The following is a 16,354-nucleotide window of genomic DNA, read 5'->3' on the forward strand; positions in this document are numbered from 1 at the left end:
AAAAAAAAAAAAAAAAAAGGCGAGGGCCTGGAGAAATAGCTGAGCAGTTACTTGTTCTTCCAGAGGACCCAGGTTGGACCTAAACACCCACATGCCAGCTCATGACTATCTGTAATGCCCTCTTCTGGCCTTCTAGGTCACTGCATACATAGGGTGCACACATGCATGCCAGCAAATACTCATACACATAATACACTGTTTAAAAAAGACAAGAAGGGCTGGAGAGATGGCTCAGAGGTTGAACGCACTGACTGCGTCTCCAGAGGTCCTGAGTTCAATTTCCAGCAACCACATGGTGGCTCACAACCATCTGTAATGTCATCTTGGCGCCCTCTTCTGGTGTGCAGGCAGAACACTGTACATAATAAATAAATAAAAAAAAAAAAAGAAAGAAAGAAGAAAATGGACTCCTGCTAGAGAAGTGCAGGCGCTCACTGCTAAGCTGGGCTCTAGGGCCCAGACTCACTTCCTCCAGGTTTGATGCCAGGCGCCTTTCCCCACTGAGCCATCTTCCAGTCCCCCATCATATATTTTAAATTGGTAAAATGATTCACCGTTGGCACAGCGTGTTGGCACAGTGTGAGATGATAATTGAAATAACTTTGTGTGTGTGGTACTGGGCATTGAACCACACTGGACAAGTGGCCTGCGGCCAAGTCTATCCTGAGCCTTTATTTTAACTTTTTTCTTGAGAGAGCCTTTTTTTTCAGTTCTAAAATTCAGCCATTTTTTTTTTTCTTTTTACTCTGTAGCTCAAGCAGGCCTTAAACTTTTGATTTTCCTGCCTCAGCTTCCTGAGTAGCTAGCATTAATTTTACAGGCTTGCCGGGCAGTGGTGGCGTACGCCTTTAATCCCAGCACTTGGGAGGCAGGGGCAGGTGGATTTCTGAGTTCAAGGCCAGCTTGGTCTACAGAGTGAATTCCAGGACAGCAAGGGCTACACAGAGACTCCCTGTCTCGAGGAAAAACAAAAACAGGCTTGTTTACTACAGCCTATAATGAAGTAACACAGGCTGCCTGGCAAGATGTCTGGAGCCAGCAGTGCTCTCAGGTTTGCAGACTCTGCTCTGAAGCCTACGGTTCTCTAGGGGAAGTGGAACAGGTATGGAAGGGGGTCTTCCACCCTGTAGGAATCAGGCCCAGCTCCCCTCCCCGTTCTCCAGTTTGTTACACCTGGCATCACTGACCATCCTGGTGCCTGTGTGGGGTAAGGAAGGATACCAGACCATCTGCGTATCTCCTCAGCCATTCCTTCTTGCTGCAGGAGTCAGGCCTCGTCCGGCTCCTGCGTCAAGATATAGTAGCAGTTTTTCGGGACAACCGAATGATAGCTGTCTGTCAGAACGTGGCCTTGAGTGCAGAGGACAAGCTTCTCCTGAGACACCAGCTACGGAAACACAAGATCTTCATAAAAGTCTTCCCCAGCCAGGTAGGGCGGCCCTGGCTCAGGCTTGTCTTCTCTCATGCCTGCTGAATAGGAGACTTCCAACCTCTGTCCTAGGCAGCCTAGACAGCCCGAGAGCCTAAACTGTGGGTGGGGGCTGAGGAGACCCTTGGGTTGCACTCTGCTTGGTACAGCCTGTGACTAAGCTATGTGGCTTTCCCCTCTTCTTGTCCCCCATTAATCATTCTTTCTTGTGATCCCAGGTCCTAAAGCCTTTTCTAGAAAATTCCAAATACCAAAACCTGCTCCCCCTTTTTATTGGACACAACCTGCTGCTGGTCAGTGAGGAGCCCAAGGTCAAGGAGATGGTGCGGGTCTTAAAGAGCGTTCCTTTCCTGCCGCTGCTGGGTGAGTGGGCAGCCCTGGGGTAGGGCTGGGCTGAAGTAGGATGGCTGCTGCAGAGCCCAGTGTGTAAGGCCTGAGTCAGCATGTTTGTTGGGGACTGACTGTGCCACTCAACACCTATGCCATGGTGCTGTAAGTGGCATGTGCATGCCCCCCAATAGGTAAATAAAAATGATGAGAAAGAAGTATCTCAGATAATAGGGCTGAGGTAAAGTGCCATGACCAGTGTATTGGGGTTCATTCTATAGAGAAGACTGCCTGTGACCCCAGAAAATTCAGACTAGATGGCAGCTCTACTTCGTCACTCCAAGATCTTCAGAGAAGTTTATGAGGCACTGATGTTAGGGAGTTTTAGATTCTGGTGGATGTTTATTTATGTTTTCAAGGAAAGAAAGAGGTGATGCATCCCCAACAGTGGGCTGAGGCACACGTGTGACCCTGAATTTAAGACCAAGGTGGGGGGAGAAGGCAGATTCTCGGGTTTGGCGTTTGCAGGGAGCCTGCTGACCCTATGTTCTTGCAGGTGGCTGCGTTGATGACACCATCCTCAGCAGGCAGGGACTCGTAGCCTATGCCAAGCTGCCCAGCCTGGATCAGCTACAGGGGGAGCTGGTAGGAGGGCTTACTCACCTCACGGCCCAGACCCGCTACCTGCTTCAGCACCAGCCTGTCCAGCTGACTTCCCTGTTGGATCAGTATGTCAAACAGCAAAACGAGGGAGAGTGTGCCACGTCAGCCAATGAGAAGCTACATCCTCCCGATCCTGCTCCAGATTCCTAGCCAGCCTGTTTTACCCAGCTCTGCCCATAAACACACTCTGTCCCTGTTGTCTGTCTTGTTGTCTGGCAGAGATCTAAAAGAATTTGGAGTGGGGAGTGGCCTTGTGTGACTTGGCTCTCATTCACAATGACCTCCTTGGGGACAGGCCTCTTGATGATACAGAGAAATTCCATTCCAGAGTGAGGCTGCCCATTGTCCTTGGTTTCACTGATCACTGTCTTTAGTTGTTCCAACTAGGGACCCGATAGGAGCAGTCTCCTTGAGTTCTCCCTGCACAAGGCACAGAGAACAGAGACTCTTGCCCAGTCTCCTCACCTACTACCCCATGCTGTTTCCCCAGTCCACCTTCTCAGTGCTCATGCCATGGTGGACCGGCTAGGAAGACTTGTGAATGGCACCTGCTGGGTCTTGTGCCAAGCACTCTACAGACACAGATGCCAGCTCCTTTAGTCCTCACCATTCAGGAAACAGCAGAGAAGCCTGAGTTCTGGATAAGGTCTTAAATTCGGTTCTCTGAAGCCTCAAATTCTCAAAGTAGAACTTCTTCATAAAGTTACCCACGAGTGGGTCCTGGTGGGCTGACGTTGGTATTCCACCCTTCGGGTGTGCTGGGCTGTGGAAGGAATAGGGAAACTGCTTTGTGATAAAAATAAAATAAATTTTATTGCCTTTTTTATTTTTTAAGAATTATTTTATGTGTAAAACTGTGCTTACGGGCTGTAGAGATGGCTCGGTTAACAGCACTGACCGCTCTTCCAGAGGTCCTGAGTTCAATTCCCAACAACCACATGGTGACTCCCAACCATCTGTAATGGTCTGGTGTCCTCTTCTGGTGTGTCTGAAGACAGCTACGGTGTACTTATGTACATAAATATTTTAAAAAGCCTGCCTATGTTTATATCTGTACACTGTGTATGTGCCTGTGCACACAGAGGTCAGAAGAGGGCATTGATCTGGAGCTAGAGTTCCTGGTGGTGAACCACCATGTGAGTAGGCGATTGAACCTGAGTCCTCGGAAGAGCAAGTGCTTACAGCCAAGTCTCCAGCCCTGAACTCCTGATCTTACAAAGTTATTGTCTGGGTTGTTTCAAGTCCTCTCTAAAGTCTCACTTTTCTTCCTTAAAAGCCATCTTCCCTAGTTGCCTGTCCTTCCAAATACTACACCTCACATGCTTTTCCTTATGAAGGCTGGGGGAACTAGAGTTCTCATGTAATACGAGCCCTGGGGGCTATGGCAGGAGGCCCTCCCTGAGTCTTGGGAAGCAGCACTTCCCGCCTGTGGCCTGCCACTGTCCTTGATCCTGAGTGGATCAGGGTTGAATGTGGAGTGACTCCTTAGCATTCCTTCCCAGACTTGGAGCAGTGCCACAGCGTCTTTAGTCCTGGACAGTTGGAAGATCTGCAGCAGCTATCCTCTGGCCTGGGCCAGGACCAGCTTCCCACAGTCCCCACCTCTGCAGATGCCCAGGGATACTCAATCATTTAAAAGGCCCTTGAGGCTCTGGATGTCAGAGTAGCTCCTCCTGGTGCCACTTCAGTGGCTTTGCCTCCAGAGGCCTGCCTGGTGCTGCCCACTGCACCCCTCCCTCTTGGGAGGCTAAATCCATGCTGAGGTTTTGAAGGGAGCCCAGACAGCAGGTACTACTGTGGTGTGTAAGACTTTGATGTCTAGAAAGGTGGAGCAGACAATTGGCCCACATCATCTCTGAGGCCACACAAGAGCCTTCCATCATATCAGAGCCTGCTGGTGCTACCATCTCTCAGGCACCAAACCTGTTAGTCCGTGGTCATCCATTTGGGAATTGTAGGTCTTTCTCAAAATGTAATTCTTAATTACTTCAGCAACTGAACACAGTGGGGTAAAGGTGTTTGAGGGTCAGGGGAGGGGCCCCAGCTAGGCTTTGTTTTATAACTGCCAGCCTATGACTGCATAGCTGCTCCCACCTCTCTGCATCTCTGCTCCTAGAGACTTGCTGCACCCACACTTCCTGATTCCCACGCGCTGACCTGGTAGGGCATTGCTCTCAATGAGGAGCCTCGGTGGGGCTTCAGCTGTCCCTCTTGCCTGCTGACTGTGCTCCTGGCACAGATTGTCACGTCCCAGAGTATGTGGGGGGGGGGGGGACGGTGTCTCTGTCCCTTCCCAGTCAACCTGATATCTTTGCTGGTCTAAAATATGCCATCTATTTCAGGTGTAATTGAGAGGCAGGGTGAATAAGGAAATGGCCTTGAGTGTTCACTGGGGTCAAGGCCATGTTAGTCTGAATAAAATCCTTTACCTCCTATGGCTTGAAGCCAGCAGTTGTTCAATCCTCTGAAGCATGTGGAACTATGCCCAGTGGGGATTGGGCCCCTCATTTCCAAGTCATTTGGTACCACTCCGTTCTTAGTCCTCCAGAGAGCAGGGGGGCAGAGCTGAGCGGCAGCCCAGAGCTTGGCGGGAGGAGGCAACGGGGGAGGGGCAGGTGGGGAGATCCGGCTGGAGGGGAGGCTCCGACGTCTCCTTCCTTCCTGGTTCCTGCAGTAGCTGCTGCAACTGCTCAGTTCTGTGAAGAGGTAGCCGGTGACTTGGAGACTGTCTCAGGCACAGCAGCATACGGATCAAGAGGCTCTGGCGTCCATGGATCCTGGGGTAAGGGGGCCTTGCTGTCACGGCCTGACATTCCTGGGAGGGCTTCCTCTCCTCTGGAGCTGGTGGGTCTACTCCTCTGGTAAAGGCGCTGAGAATGGAGGTGGTTAAGGGGGGCACTCACCTGTCTCACTCCACCTCTCCTTCTTACCGGTAGATACTTCCCACCTCTGCGGGGGGGCCAGCAGCAAATGGCCAGGGTTCTAGCGGCCAGGACAAGGGCATAGAAATACCCCAGCACCGGAAGAGTTTTGAAACTTTAAATGGCTGAATGCAGGAGTTTCCCCTTGGGCCAGCCTCTCCTAGCCTGGTCCCTTATGCTGTGACCTCCTGGCCACACTCACACTGTCCCTTTCCTGCCCCTTCTGGGCCTCAACTCCTCAGGTGCTTGCTAGCTGCATGAAGCTCCGAGCTGCTTCCCCAGACACAGGGCAACATCACTCCTCCAGTCCCTTCCCCTTCACACACACACACACACACACACACACACACACACTCCTCATGTATTATTGATCTCCTGGCGGAGCCAGGATGGCCAGAGCTGGTGCCAAGGGCGCCTGTGGGCACTGCCGCGGGACCTGGGTGGACCACGACATGTTCTTGGCCACCTCTTCTCCCACCCACAGGGTCATAGCCGGTCAGTGCCCTGCTCCTTCTGGGTGGGAGGTTTCTCAGGAACACAGAGGACTAACATGGTAGCAAGGGGCTGGTGAGGCTTTGCAGGGAGGAGAGTCCAAGGTGGGTATTCTCAGCGTGTCTGGTGAGAGGAGGCATGGGAAGATGGGACTGTCTCAGGCCTCAGTTTCTCCATGCAGAAAATGGGAGTGTGAGAACTGACAGCTATAGGGGGCCAGTTAGTAGAAGTTTGAGAGCAGTTGTGCCAGAGGGGTGGCAAAGCCACAGATGTAGGCAGAGATCCTGGAGGGGGAGGCAGCTGAGCTAAGGAGATCTTGCCCACCAAGTCTCTGAGCCCCCCCCCCCCATCTTTTCTTGGACTCTCCATTCCCCAGCCTCACAAACACAGAGTGTTTCCTGGATTCCTGGGTGCATGTCCGGGACGGAGGCACACATTGGGTGCAGTGGCGACAGTGGGGGGTTGGGTTGGGTGTAGCTGCCCAGGCCTAGGGGTGGTCAGGGAACTGGGGGTGTGGGGATGTCATGTGAGTGGAGGATGTGTGTCTCGGTGTGGGAGGGACCAGCGGTGGGACACATGGCAGTATGGTAGTACTCATGGGTCTCTCTTGCTTCAAGGGTTCCCCCAGGACAAGGTGACATTCTCCCCATCCCACCCGGCTCTGCTGTCCTCGTCGGGGAGCAACTTCTTCCTCATGGACTTCCAGGAAAGAGACACGCCCTCTTTGGCTGAGAGTACTCAGTCTTCAAAGCCCAGCAGTACCCAGCAGGTCTGAGCAGAAGAGCCTGGGGAGGGTAGGCGGGGCTTGGGTCCCCGGGGCGTGGACTGAGGTAGCAGTGGGCTCAGCAACTGTTGTTCTACTTCTACTCTGGACTTCAGGCCTCCGAGCTGTGGGAGGTGATGGAGGAGCCTCGGGGCAGGCTGGGAGCAGACGACATCATGCCTGAGAGACAGGAAGGACACCTGCTCAAGAAGAGGAAGTGGCCTCTTAAGGGCTGGCACAAGGTAGGGTGGCAGGGCAAGGGAGGAGCTACGTGTGGAAGGCTGCTGGACAGCCCTGGTATTCCTGTGTGGAAAGGAGAAGAAAAATGTGTGTGTTTGTTCTCTCCCCACCCCCCACCCTCCATGCTCCTGGCTGCTTGTTCTGTCCCTCTGGGGTACAGAGGTACTTTGTGCTGGAGGACGGGATCCTACACTATGCCACGACTCGACAAGATGTGAGTCAGGTTCTGGGCTTGGGGGCTGGGGGGAGCCTGCCCCAGGATGTTCTGAGCAGGTGGGGGGAATCTTGAGTTAGCCAGAGCAGGGTATGGCTCTCACTCAGTTCCACCTTTCAGCAACCTCTGTCAAGTTACAGTTGGCTTTTTGTATCCATAGGCTCCACATGTGCAGGTTCAACAATTTAAACAAACACACACACATACACACACACACACACACACACACACACACACTTTCAAAATGCCTGCACTAAACACATATACAGGTTTTTTTTTTTCTTGTCATGATTCCCTACACACTAGAACTGCCAATCCCATACCATGCCCATTGTTTGCCATTAGGTATTAGAAATCGTCTAGAGGGCTGGAGAGATGGCTCAGCGGTTAAGAGCACTGACTGTTCTTCCGGAGGTCCTGAGTTCAATTCCCAGCAACCACATAGTGGCTCACAACCATCTGTAATGGAATCTGATGCCCTCTTCTAGTGTCTCTGAAGAGAGTGACAGTGTACTCATATAAATAATAATAAAATAAAAATTAAAAAAAGTAGAAATCGTCTAGAAATGCTTAAAGAACACAGAGACCATATATATAGGTTATGGGAAGAAACTGCGCTGCCTTTTACTGCTAGAGATGAGCAGGTTTGCATTTCGGTTTCCTCTGTGGCTCCTAGAACCCAAAACACCACGCAACAGCTGCTTCTCTGGAGTCAGCCTCCTTCCTGCTGACACAGGGTGGGGGGCACACTCAGCCACCTGTGGAGCTATCTGAATGATGCCCATTACAAACTAAATGTCCAAAAAATGGGAGCATTGTCACCCTAGACCTTATCCTCTTCCTGTGCTGGGAACAAGAAACAAGGCTGGACTCTCAGGTTCCTTCCAGGGAGTGGTCCTTCCTCCATCATGTAGATTCCCAGGGGTTTTTATCACCTCTCAGACCTGGATGAAGTTGGACATAGTATAATGTTCTGTACATACGAAGTGACGAACAACCCCCTTTATATATGACTTGAGGTGCTTGACTCTTGAGTCTGGAGTGGCCTCAAGGAGAAGGTGACTGTCCTCCAGAGATCTTCAAGCCATTCCCCTGTCCCCCACAACCCCCCACTCCAGATCACCAAGGGGAAGGTCCATGGCTCCATCGATGTCCGGCTATCCGTCATGTCTATCAACAAAAAGGCCCAGCGCATTGACCTCGACACAGAAGACAACATTTACCACCTAAAGGTGACATTCCTGAGGATAGAGTGTTGTGGGCATTAGCCTGGCAGAGGTGGCCAAAGAGCCAAGGGTCTTCTTAGAGTTTGACAAGAAGAAAGTTTCTTTTGTGTGAAACAGTCAGGAGCCAGCCCACTCTGATGGTTGGCTGTTAACAGATACAGAGATAAGAGCTCTGACGATTGGAATGTCATACTCTCTGTCTGCGAGGGTTTTGTGCAAACTGGATGCTCTAGGGAAATTGCCTGCTTGCCTGGAGATAGAGAACTGATATTTTGCCCCTGGGAAGCAGCCCCTCCCTTCTTATCTCTCTCCATCACTTCTTCAGATCAAATCTCAGGACCTGTTCCATAGCTGGGTGGCCCAGCTGCGAGCCCACCGCTTGGCCCAGCGCTTGGACATGCCCAGTGCCACTCATCGGAAGGTAAGATGGGCCCTGGAGTGGGAGCAGGTGATAGGAAGATCAGGTGAAGGCTGTCGGGAGCTGAAATCTAGAGGACTGGGTATCTTTCTTAACCCTTGGCTTACTCCCCACAGGCTCCTGGTACCCAGATGCTAACAGCAGGCAGTGCTTCCGCCTTACCTGGGGTTGGACCTCGAGAGAAAGTGTCATCCTGGCTAAGGGACAGTGATGGGCTTGACCGATGTTCTCATGGTGAGGGCACCTGGCCCAGGCCTCTGTGGGTAGGACCCATGTCCTGAGATCTGTGCAGTATCAACAAGAAGGGAGAATGTTATCGCCACCACTTCCTCAGAGGGGCCCCTCTGCCAGGGGAGACCCCCTCTGCTCCAAGATGATCAAGTCCTCTCTGTCAAATCTTCTTGACTCCGATGAGCTCCGACTCAGAGAAGATAGCAGGCTCATGGCCTAGGCACGCAGCAGACACAGGGACTCCTGTCTGATATCAATGCAGTAAAATTTCTGAATAGCAACAGGGAAAGGCTGTGTCCTAGAAATGTATTCCTGCAGTAAGAGACCAAGACAGTGACCCAGAGAGGGTAGTGTGTATAAATAAGGAGGTACAGTAAGGGCGCATGGCCTGTGCACAGGCGGAAGAGGTAAAGGGTGGTCTGCAGAGAGGGTGGGGATAGACCACTGGTCGCCCAGAAAATCAGAAGCAGCTACACCAGAGACCTGGAAGTGCTTGCACTCCTGAGACAGACAGACATATGGAACAGTGTCAGGCTGTCTCTGGAAGCCAGTGATGTTTTTGGATGGAAAGAAGCTGAAGGGTTGGGGAGACTGGGAACCCTGGTACCTCTAGGATATCAATGACCTCTCCTTCCTCTCCCCCCACCCCCAGCACTCTCAGAATGCCAGGGTAAGCTGCAGGAACTACACAGACTCCTTCAGAGCTTGGAGTCCCTACACCGAATCCCCTCTGCCCCTGTGATCCCCACACACCAGGTAAGGGTCAAGGGGAGGAGGCAGGGACTGCTCAGGGCCCCTCGTTCCCATCACTTCGTGGGACAGGACTGCCTGCCTCATACCTGCCCAGTAGTCTCCAGGCTGTTTTCTCTGCTCCATTTGCCCGGGTTTCACGCTACACCCTGTGCCTGGGCAATCTGTGCTCTCCTCCATGGCCTCTCCCAACTCTGTCGGAAGACTAAAATTACTCTTCAACTTGGCAGACCTCAGTGACGACCGAGAGACCCAAGAAAGGAAAACGGACCAGTCGCATGTGGTGCACACAGGGCTTTGCCAAGGATGACACCATTGGACGGGTGAGATGGGGTGTAAGCCCCAAGTTGCAGGGACACAATGCCCTGGAGAAAGCTGCCCCTTCACCCTTCTTTTTTTTTTTTTTTTTTTGGTTTTTCGAGACAGGGTTTCTTTGTGTAGCCCAGCTGTCCTGGAACTCACTCTGTAGACCAGGCTGGCCTCGAACTCAGAGATCCGCCTGCCTCTGCCTCCCAAGTGCTGCCCTTCACCCTTCTTATTCACCGTCAGGTTGGCCGTCTCCATGGCTCTGTTCCCAACCTATCTCGTTACTTGGAGTCTCGGGATGCTTCTGGTCCCCGTGGCCTGCCACCTCCAGACTATGCCCATCTGCAGCGCAGTTTCTGGGCTCTGGCCCAGAAGGGTGAGTACAGGCTAGGTGGGGGCTAGGGATGGGGTCAAGAGGTCAGGAGAGGAAATAGAGTCTGAACGTCTGGCCTGCCCCCTCTGCAGTGCACAACTCCCTCAGCAGTGTCCTGGTTGCCCTCACCACAGAACGGGACCGACTGAGAGACCTGCACCAGGGCTCAGAGCTGTCAAGGATGGTGGTGAGTCTCAGGGGCATGATAGCTGATCAGAGGGAAGGCCTGAGACTGAGGACTGCAGGTCCCATTGGCAAAATCTGTGCCAGGGCTCGGGGGTTAACAGAGGCTGCCCCTGACTCGGTGCGGGTTGTAGGAGGGGAGGATTTCTCCCTCCCACACCCAGTCCTTCGCCCTCTGCCTCAGGTTTCTGAGGCCCCGGATGGTCAGAGACGCCTCCACTCACTCTCCATCTCTTCAGACACGACGGCAGACTCCTTCAGTTCCCTGAACCCGGAAGAGGTGAGGATCTAGGGTGGACAATGGCGTCATGCCTGTGCCTTTCTCCTGGGTGTGAGGGCCAGGGCCAGGGGCCAGGGGTGATTTTTTTTTTTCTTTCTCCTTTAGTCTAGAAATGCATGGAGGGGGGGGGGGTCCAGCTTCCCTTTCTCTCACATAACACTACAGTTCTCTTGACTGCTCCTGTAGATAGATGGCTTGTGCATCATATTTTGGGTTGGATTGAGTTGGGTTGGTTGTAGTACTGAGGCATGAACCCAGGGCCTTGCCCATGCTAGGCCAGAAGTCTGCGTCTGAGCCACATGTCTGGCTTCTGGGGACTTTTTCCCTTTTACTTCAGAGCCCATGAGGCGTTGGTTCTTACCCTTTAGCAGGCCTGTCCAGCCTTTGACATTACAGTTCATACCCAAGGACAACATAATCCACCCCTGTAGACCCAGCACTTGGGAGGCAGAGGCAGGCAGATTTCTGAGTTCAAGGCCAGCCTGGTTTACAGAGTGACTTTCAGGAAAGCCAGGGCTACACAGCGAAACCCTGTCTCGAAAAACCAAAATAAATAAATAAATAAATAAATAAATAAATAATAAAATAAAAAAAGAAAAAAGGAGCCGGGCGTGGTGGCTGGCGCATGCCTTTAATCCCAGCACTTGGGAGGCAGAGGCAGGCAGATTTCTGAGTTTGAGGCCAGCCTGGTCTACAAAGTGAGTTCTAGAACAGCCAGGGCTATACAGAGAAACCCCGTCTCAAAAAAACCAAAAAAAAAGAAAAAAAGAAAAAACAAGCAAACAAAAATGTATGATCAACTTAATAACAACAAAGAAAGTTGCAAACTATTTTCATAATGTTTTGAGTACGTTTGTGATTTTGCTTAGTCTGCATTCATTTGTGTACAGCTCATGGGCCACAGGTCAGACATATCTGCATCACAAAACTAAAACCCAAAGAATCTAATTGACGGGTTCATGGACCCTCAGTAGTGGCCAGGCTGAATTAGAGTCTGAGTGTGGTGATTGCATGCCAGCTTTGTATTCTGAGCCTCAGTCTTCTAATATGCAAAGTGGAGACATAACTGCACCTGTCCATGGGGTGTGGGTCCAGTCTGAGTGGGTCAGCTAGGAGAAGGGTGGCCGGGCGTGGTGGCGCACGCCTTTAATCCCAGCACTTGAGAGGCAGAGGCAGGCGGATTTCTGAGTTCGAGGCCAGCCTGGTCTACAAAGTGAGTTCCAGGACAGCTAGGGCTACACAGAGAAACCCTGTCTCGAAAAAAAAAAAAAAAAACAAACAAAAAAAAAAAAAAAAAAAAAAAAAAAGCAAGAAGGGTGGAGCCAGGCTCTGTTGGTGCCCAGCCTCTCTTCTAAGTCCAAGATTTTCTCTCTCCCTTAAGCTCTTCCTCTCTTTTGCTACTTCTGCTTGGCAGGAGGGTGGGGGGTGGATAGTTCCCACTCCAGGGACTGTCACTCCAGTGGCCTCTGAGGTCTCACACCCATCTGGCTCCCACAGCAAGAAGCTCTGTACATGAAAGGCCGAGAACTGACCCCCCAGCTGTCCCAGAGCAGTGTGCTGTCCCTCGCCGACTCCCACACCGAGTTCTTTGATGCCTGTGAGGTGCTCCTCTCTGCCAGTTCTTCTGAGAATGAGGTGAGGGAGGAGGGAGCTGGCATCAGGAGAGAAGGGACATCTCTCCTGCAGGATGGGGGTGGGGCCTGGAGATTCCTGGGTCATTTCTCACCACCTTAGCAGCCATCTCTGAGAGCGTACCCAGCTCTGTTAGATTTGTGTGACTCCAGAAACCTCTTCTCCTTGTTGGACATGCCTTACCTGTCTGCTCTCTGAAGTTATCCTTCCTGGGACCCCTTTCCACTTTCATGCTTCTTTGACCCAGACTCTGGATCTCAGCACCACCATCAGCTTCTCTTTCCTCTGTGTCTCACCAAGTTCCCAGGCTCTTTTCTATAAGTCGGTTGTTGTTATCTTAGGGCTAAAAGTCCTCCCCTCCCTGTCATCCTTCTTTCCACCAAAGGGCTGGGGTATTATCACATTCTTACCAGGTCCTGGGCATTGCCAGTCTGTCTACTCCTACCTTCCAATTCTTCCCGCCCAGGGCTCTGAGGAGGAAGAGTCTTGTGCTAGCGAGATCACCACCAGCCTATCTGAGGAGGTGCTGGATATCAGGGGGGCTGACCGCTATCAAAAAGGTACCAACTGGATGGGGGCCTCGAGACTGGGGGACCTGGGTGTGTGTGGGGGGGCAGCTGTTTGATCATGCTTGCCTCCACTCTATTAGGCTTAATAGGGTGTGGCGGGGAGACAGGTGGTTCCACTTGAGCGCATTGGCAGAGTAGCTTTGGGCTTGACGTTTTACTAAAAATGGCAGAGGACAGGAAGTGTAGTGTGGTTTGTGGGGCATTGCCTCCTTTGCACAAAGCCCTGGGTTCAGACCCCAGCCCTGCATAAACTGAGAGTGGCGGCAGACAGACACCTATAATTCCAGCACTCGGGAGGTGGAGCTGGAAGGATCCAGTCGAGGTTGTTCTCAGCTCCACAGTGAGCTGGAACCCAAGGGGCCCCTGCCCCTCCAGACCAGTGGGAGGATAGTGGATGATCTGGACCCTAGCATCTGTTTTGTTCATCAGGGGACAGAGGCAAGGATGAGACTCAGGCCCAGCTTCTGTGTTCTTGTGTGCAGCAGTGGAACTGTGCTGGCTGGGTGGTTCTTAGCCCTGCTGCCCACGCACATAGGATATCACAAGCAGTCAGATGCCCCAGTCACCTCCCATAGCGGGCAACGCTGGGATGCCTTAGGAGGTTAGGAGGCAGCCCTGTGCAGTGGGCCTGGCACGTCTGGAACTCCAGTGTCCAGAGGGAGACTAAAATGTCGGCACTGGCCCAGGGCCGTGTGTTCCAGGGATTGCTGTGGGACCTCCTCGCCGCCGTTGCCTGCCAGCTGCCAGTGGGCCTGGGACAGACGTGAGCCTGTGGAATATCCTCCGCAACAACATCGGCAAAGACCTGTCCAAGGTGTCGATGCCTGTGCAGCTCAACGAGCCGCTCAACACGCTGCAGAGGCTCTGCGAGGAGTTGGAGTATAGCAGCCTCCTGGACCAGGCCAGCCGCATGGCCGACCCCTGCGAGCGCATGGTATCCACTCAGGGCCGCCTGTTCCTCCCGGGTCCCCGCTGGGTGGGTCCCTGATGCTGGAGCACTCTACTTCAAAACCCCAGACTTTGTTTGTGACAGGCTGCTGTCCCCATCCCAGGGCTGCTTTACACGGGTGACACTCAGCTTGGCCTTCCCACAGGTGTACATCGCAGCCTTTGCTGTCTCCGCCTACTCCTCCACGTACCACCGGGCGGGATGCAAGCCCTTCAACCCGGTCCTGGGAGAGACGTACGAGTGTGAGCGGCCTGACCGGGGTTTCCGTTTTATCAGCGAGCAGGTGTGGGCCCTGAGGTGGGAGGACTGTGTCCAGGGCTGGGCTGGTGGGGTGTGGGGGGGGGGAGGGGGAAGGCCTGGGCTGTGGGGACCAGAAGGTGGGTCAGTGGAGCCAGTGCATGGGGAAGAAGAGGAAGCAGGTGGCCCGGGCCCAGGAACATGCTAATGGAGGAGAGCTCTGCTCTTCTTATGGGAGACAGAAGTCATGAGGTACTAAAAGCCACACCCCAAGGTGTGCTGCGGCGGGGGGGGGGGGGGGGGGGGGGGGGGGGGGGCACGGGGAGAGCTCTGCTAGCTAGGTCTTGAAGGATGAATCGGAGAAAGCCTGGGTGAGGGATTGGAGGTCTGGTTTGTTTCCTGTGTGTGTAGGACATCAGCAAAGTTAGAGACGGGACTGAAGGCAGGGCAGGCTAAACCCTGTGCTTTCCTAGGTGAAGGTGAGGTGCATTCTGGGATTTTATTTGCTTCTAAATCTGAAGGCAGTGGGAGGCGTAGGGGACAATCTCTAAAGAACATTCAGGCACTGGTGTGCAACAGTTGGCAGAGGCCATTATCAGGCCATTAAAGTCATCTGCCTGAGAGTCGAGGACATTCTGCACTTAGCCCGTGGCACACTGAGTTCAGAAGCACTTGTACGCGCTGCGCCACCACTGACAGAACTCAGCAGCTAGGGAGATGGAGAGGGGCCTGGGAAGTGATCGACCCTGTGCCGGGCACCAAGGCCCATGGTGCAGTGGAGGCCTCAGCTCCCAGGAGCTGCCAGCCTTGTGTGCCAACTGAACAACTGTGGAGGGGCCTGTCGCAGCCCTGGGTACTGAGGCTGGTGAGCTGTCAGAGAAAGCTGGGCGGCCCTGTCTTTCTAGTTAAAGAGACCCTGTGCATGGATGCAGGTGCCACTTAGCAAGACAGAAGGTGGAAGGCAAGAAAGGAGCTGTACCGTGTTGCCCACTGGGTGGGACTTCCTCAGAGAAATGTCCTGTTGGCTTTGAGGCCTGCAGACCTGGGGCTGGGAAGAGGTGACAAATCAGGACCCCCAGGGAGTGTACCACCAGGAGAGGCAGTGGCCCATGGGCCCGGGGACAGAAAGGACAGGGGAGAAATGAAGTTACAGAGAGTGTGGGAGCAGGTGCCTCCAGCTTTCAGCCCACTGGCTGAGTGCATCTGTGGACAACTGTGACAGCAGCCCAGCACGTTTGTAGATGTCATCATATTGCCACATCAGGGTTGGACCAGGAGAGGTGTGGTGGCACACACCTTTTAACTCCATTACTAAGGAGGTAAAGGCAGGAAGATCTCTGTGAGTTTGAGGCCAGTGGTCCACACAGCGAATTCTAGGATAGTCAGGATTATAGAGAAAGACCCTGCGTCAACCCTTCCCTCCCCACAAAGGTTGGACAGCCCTGACAGGAGTGAAAGTTGTTGTTGTTTTGTTTTTTGTTTTTATTTTTTAGACTTATTTCATGTATGTGAGTACATTGTTGCTATCTTCAGACACACCAGAAGAGGGCATCAGGTCCCATTACAGATGGTTGTGAGCCACCATGTGGTTGCTGGGAATTGAACTCAGGACCTCTAGGAAGAACAGTCAGTGCTCTTAACTGCTGAGTCATCTCTCCAGTCCCCTGTTTTGTTTTAAATTTTATTCTTCTCTCATACATTACATCATTACATCCTACTTACAGTTTCCCCTTTCTCCTCTCCTCCCAGACCCTCCCCCTACCTCCCCTGTCCACAGGAAGAGTGAAAGTTTAAAAAAATAACAATAAAAGTTTAGAAAAAGGGCAGTGTGGTGGCTCAGTAGGTAAGGGCACTTGCCCACCTGGTTCTGCAGAAGACAACAGAGTGCATCAGGTTCCCTGGACCTGGAGTGAGAGATGTGTGTACGCTGCCATAGGGATACTGGAGATTGAATTTGGATTTATTTGTTCGCATAGAAAGACCTCTGGAAAAGCTGCCAGTGCATTTTACTGCTGTGTAATCTCTCCAGCAGCATCTTCATTCAATTTTTTAAAGTGAGAGTGTGTGTGTGTGAGAGAGAGAGAGAGAGAGATCATACGAATGCAGTCCCCATGGAGGAGAGAAGAGAATTAGATTTCTTTTTTTTTTTTT

General features: G+C 52.5%; 3 protein-coding genes across 3 annotated transcripts in view; 2 read left to right on the forward strand and 1 right to left on the reverse strand.

Annotated features, from left to right (window-relative positions):
* The window catches only part of Lrrc46 (leucine rich repeat containing 46), a 13,720-nt gene extending 11,237 nt beyond the window's left edge, over positions 1 to 2,483 (reverse strand). The window contains exon 1 of the mRNA XM_021175790.1: positions 2,420 to 2,483. The gene's annotated coding sequence lies outside the window, so the exon portion shown is untranslated. The remainder of the gene's footprint in view (positions 1 to 2,419) is intronic.
* Mrpl10 (mitochondrial ribosomal protein L10) overlaps positions 1 to 3,253 on the forward strand; it is a 7,766-nt gene extending 4,513 nt beyond the window's left edge. Inside the window, exons 3-5 of the mRNA XM_021175791.2 lie at positions 1,265 to 1,429; positions 1,648 to 1,792; positions 2,313 to 3,253. Coding sequence (XP_021031450.1) covers positions 1,265 to 1,429; positions 1,648 to 1,792; positions 2,313 to 2,569 — 567 coding nt within the window. The 3' untranslated portion in view covers positions 2,570 to 3,253. The remainder of the gene's footprint in view (positions 1 to 1,264; positions 1,430 to 1,647; positions 1,793 to 2,312) is intronic.
* A 1,626-nt stretch (positions 3,254 to 4,879) lies between these two features.
* The window catches only part of Osbpl7 (oxysterol binding protein like 7), an 18,390-nt gene continuing 6,915 nt past the window's right edge, over positions 4,880 to 16,354 (forward strand). The window contains exons 1-16 of the mRNA XM_021175792.2: positions 4,880 to 5,201; positions 6,450 to 6,601; positions 6,712 to 6,837; positions 6,996 to 7,049; positions 8,168 to 8,281; positions 8,601 to 8,696; positions 8,810 to 8,927; positions 9,577 to 9,680; positions 9,905 to 9,997; positions 10,224 to 10,356; positions 10,446 to 10,540; positions 10,721 to 10,816; positions 12,314 to 12,451; positions 12,915 to 13,008; positions 13,704 to 13,951; positions 14,112 to 14,249. Coding sequence (XP_021031451.1) covers positions 4,901 to 5,201; positions 6,450 to 6,601; positions 6,712 to 6,837; positions 6,996 to 7,049; positions 8,168 to 8,281; positions 8,601 to 8,696; positions 8,810 to 8,927; positions 9,577 to 9,680; positions 9,905 to 9,997; positions 10,224 to 10,356; positions 10,446 to 10,540; positions 10,721 to 10,816; positions 12,314 to 12,451; positions 12,915 to 13,008; positions 13,704 to 13,951; positions 14,112 to 14,249 — 2,100 coding nt within the window. The 5' untranslated portion in view covers positions 4,880 to 4,900. The remainder of the gene's footprint in view (positions 5,202 to 6,449; positions 6,602 to 6,711; positions 6,838 to 6,995; positions 7,050 to 8,167; positions 8,282 to 8,600; positions 8,697 to 8,809; positions 8,928 to 9,576; positions 9,681 to 9,904; positions 9,998 to 10,223; positions 10,357 to 10,445; positions 10,541 to 10,720; positions 10,817 to 12,313; positions 12,452 to 12,914; positions 13,009 to 13,703; positions 13,952 to 14,111; positions 14,250 to 16,354) is intronic.

The sequence above is a fragment of the Mus caroli genome, chromosome 11, assembly GCF_900094665.2.
Source record: "Mus caroli chromosome 11, CAROLI_EIJ_v1.1, whole genome shotgun sequence".
Lineage (NCBI taxonomy): Eukaryota > Metazoa > Chordata > Mammalia > Rodentia > Muridae > Mus > Mus caroli.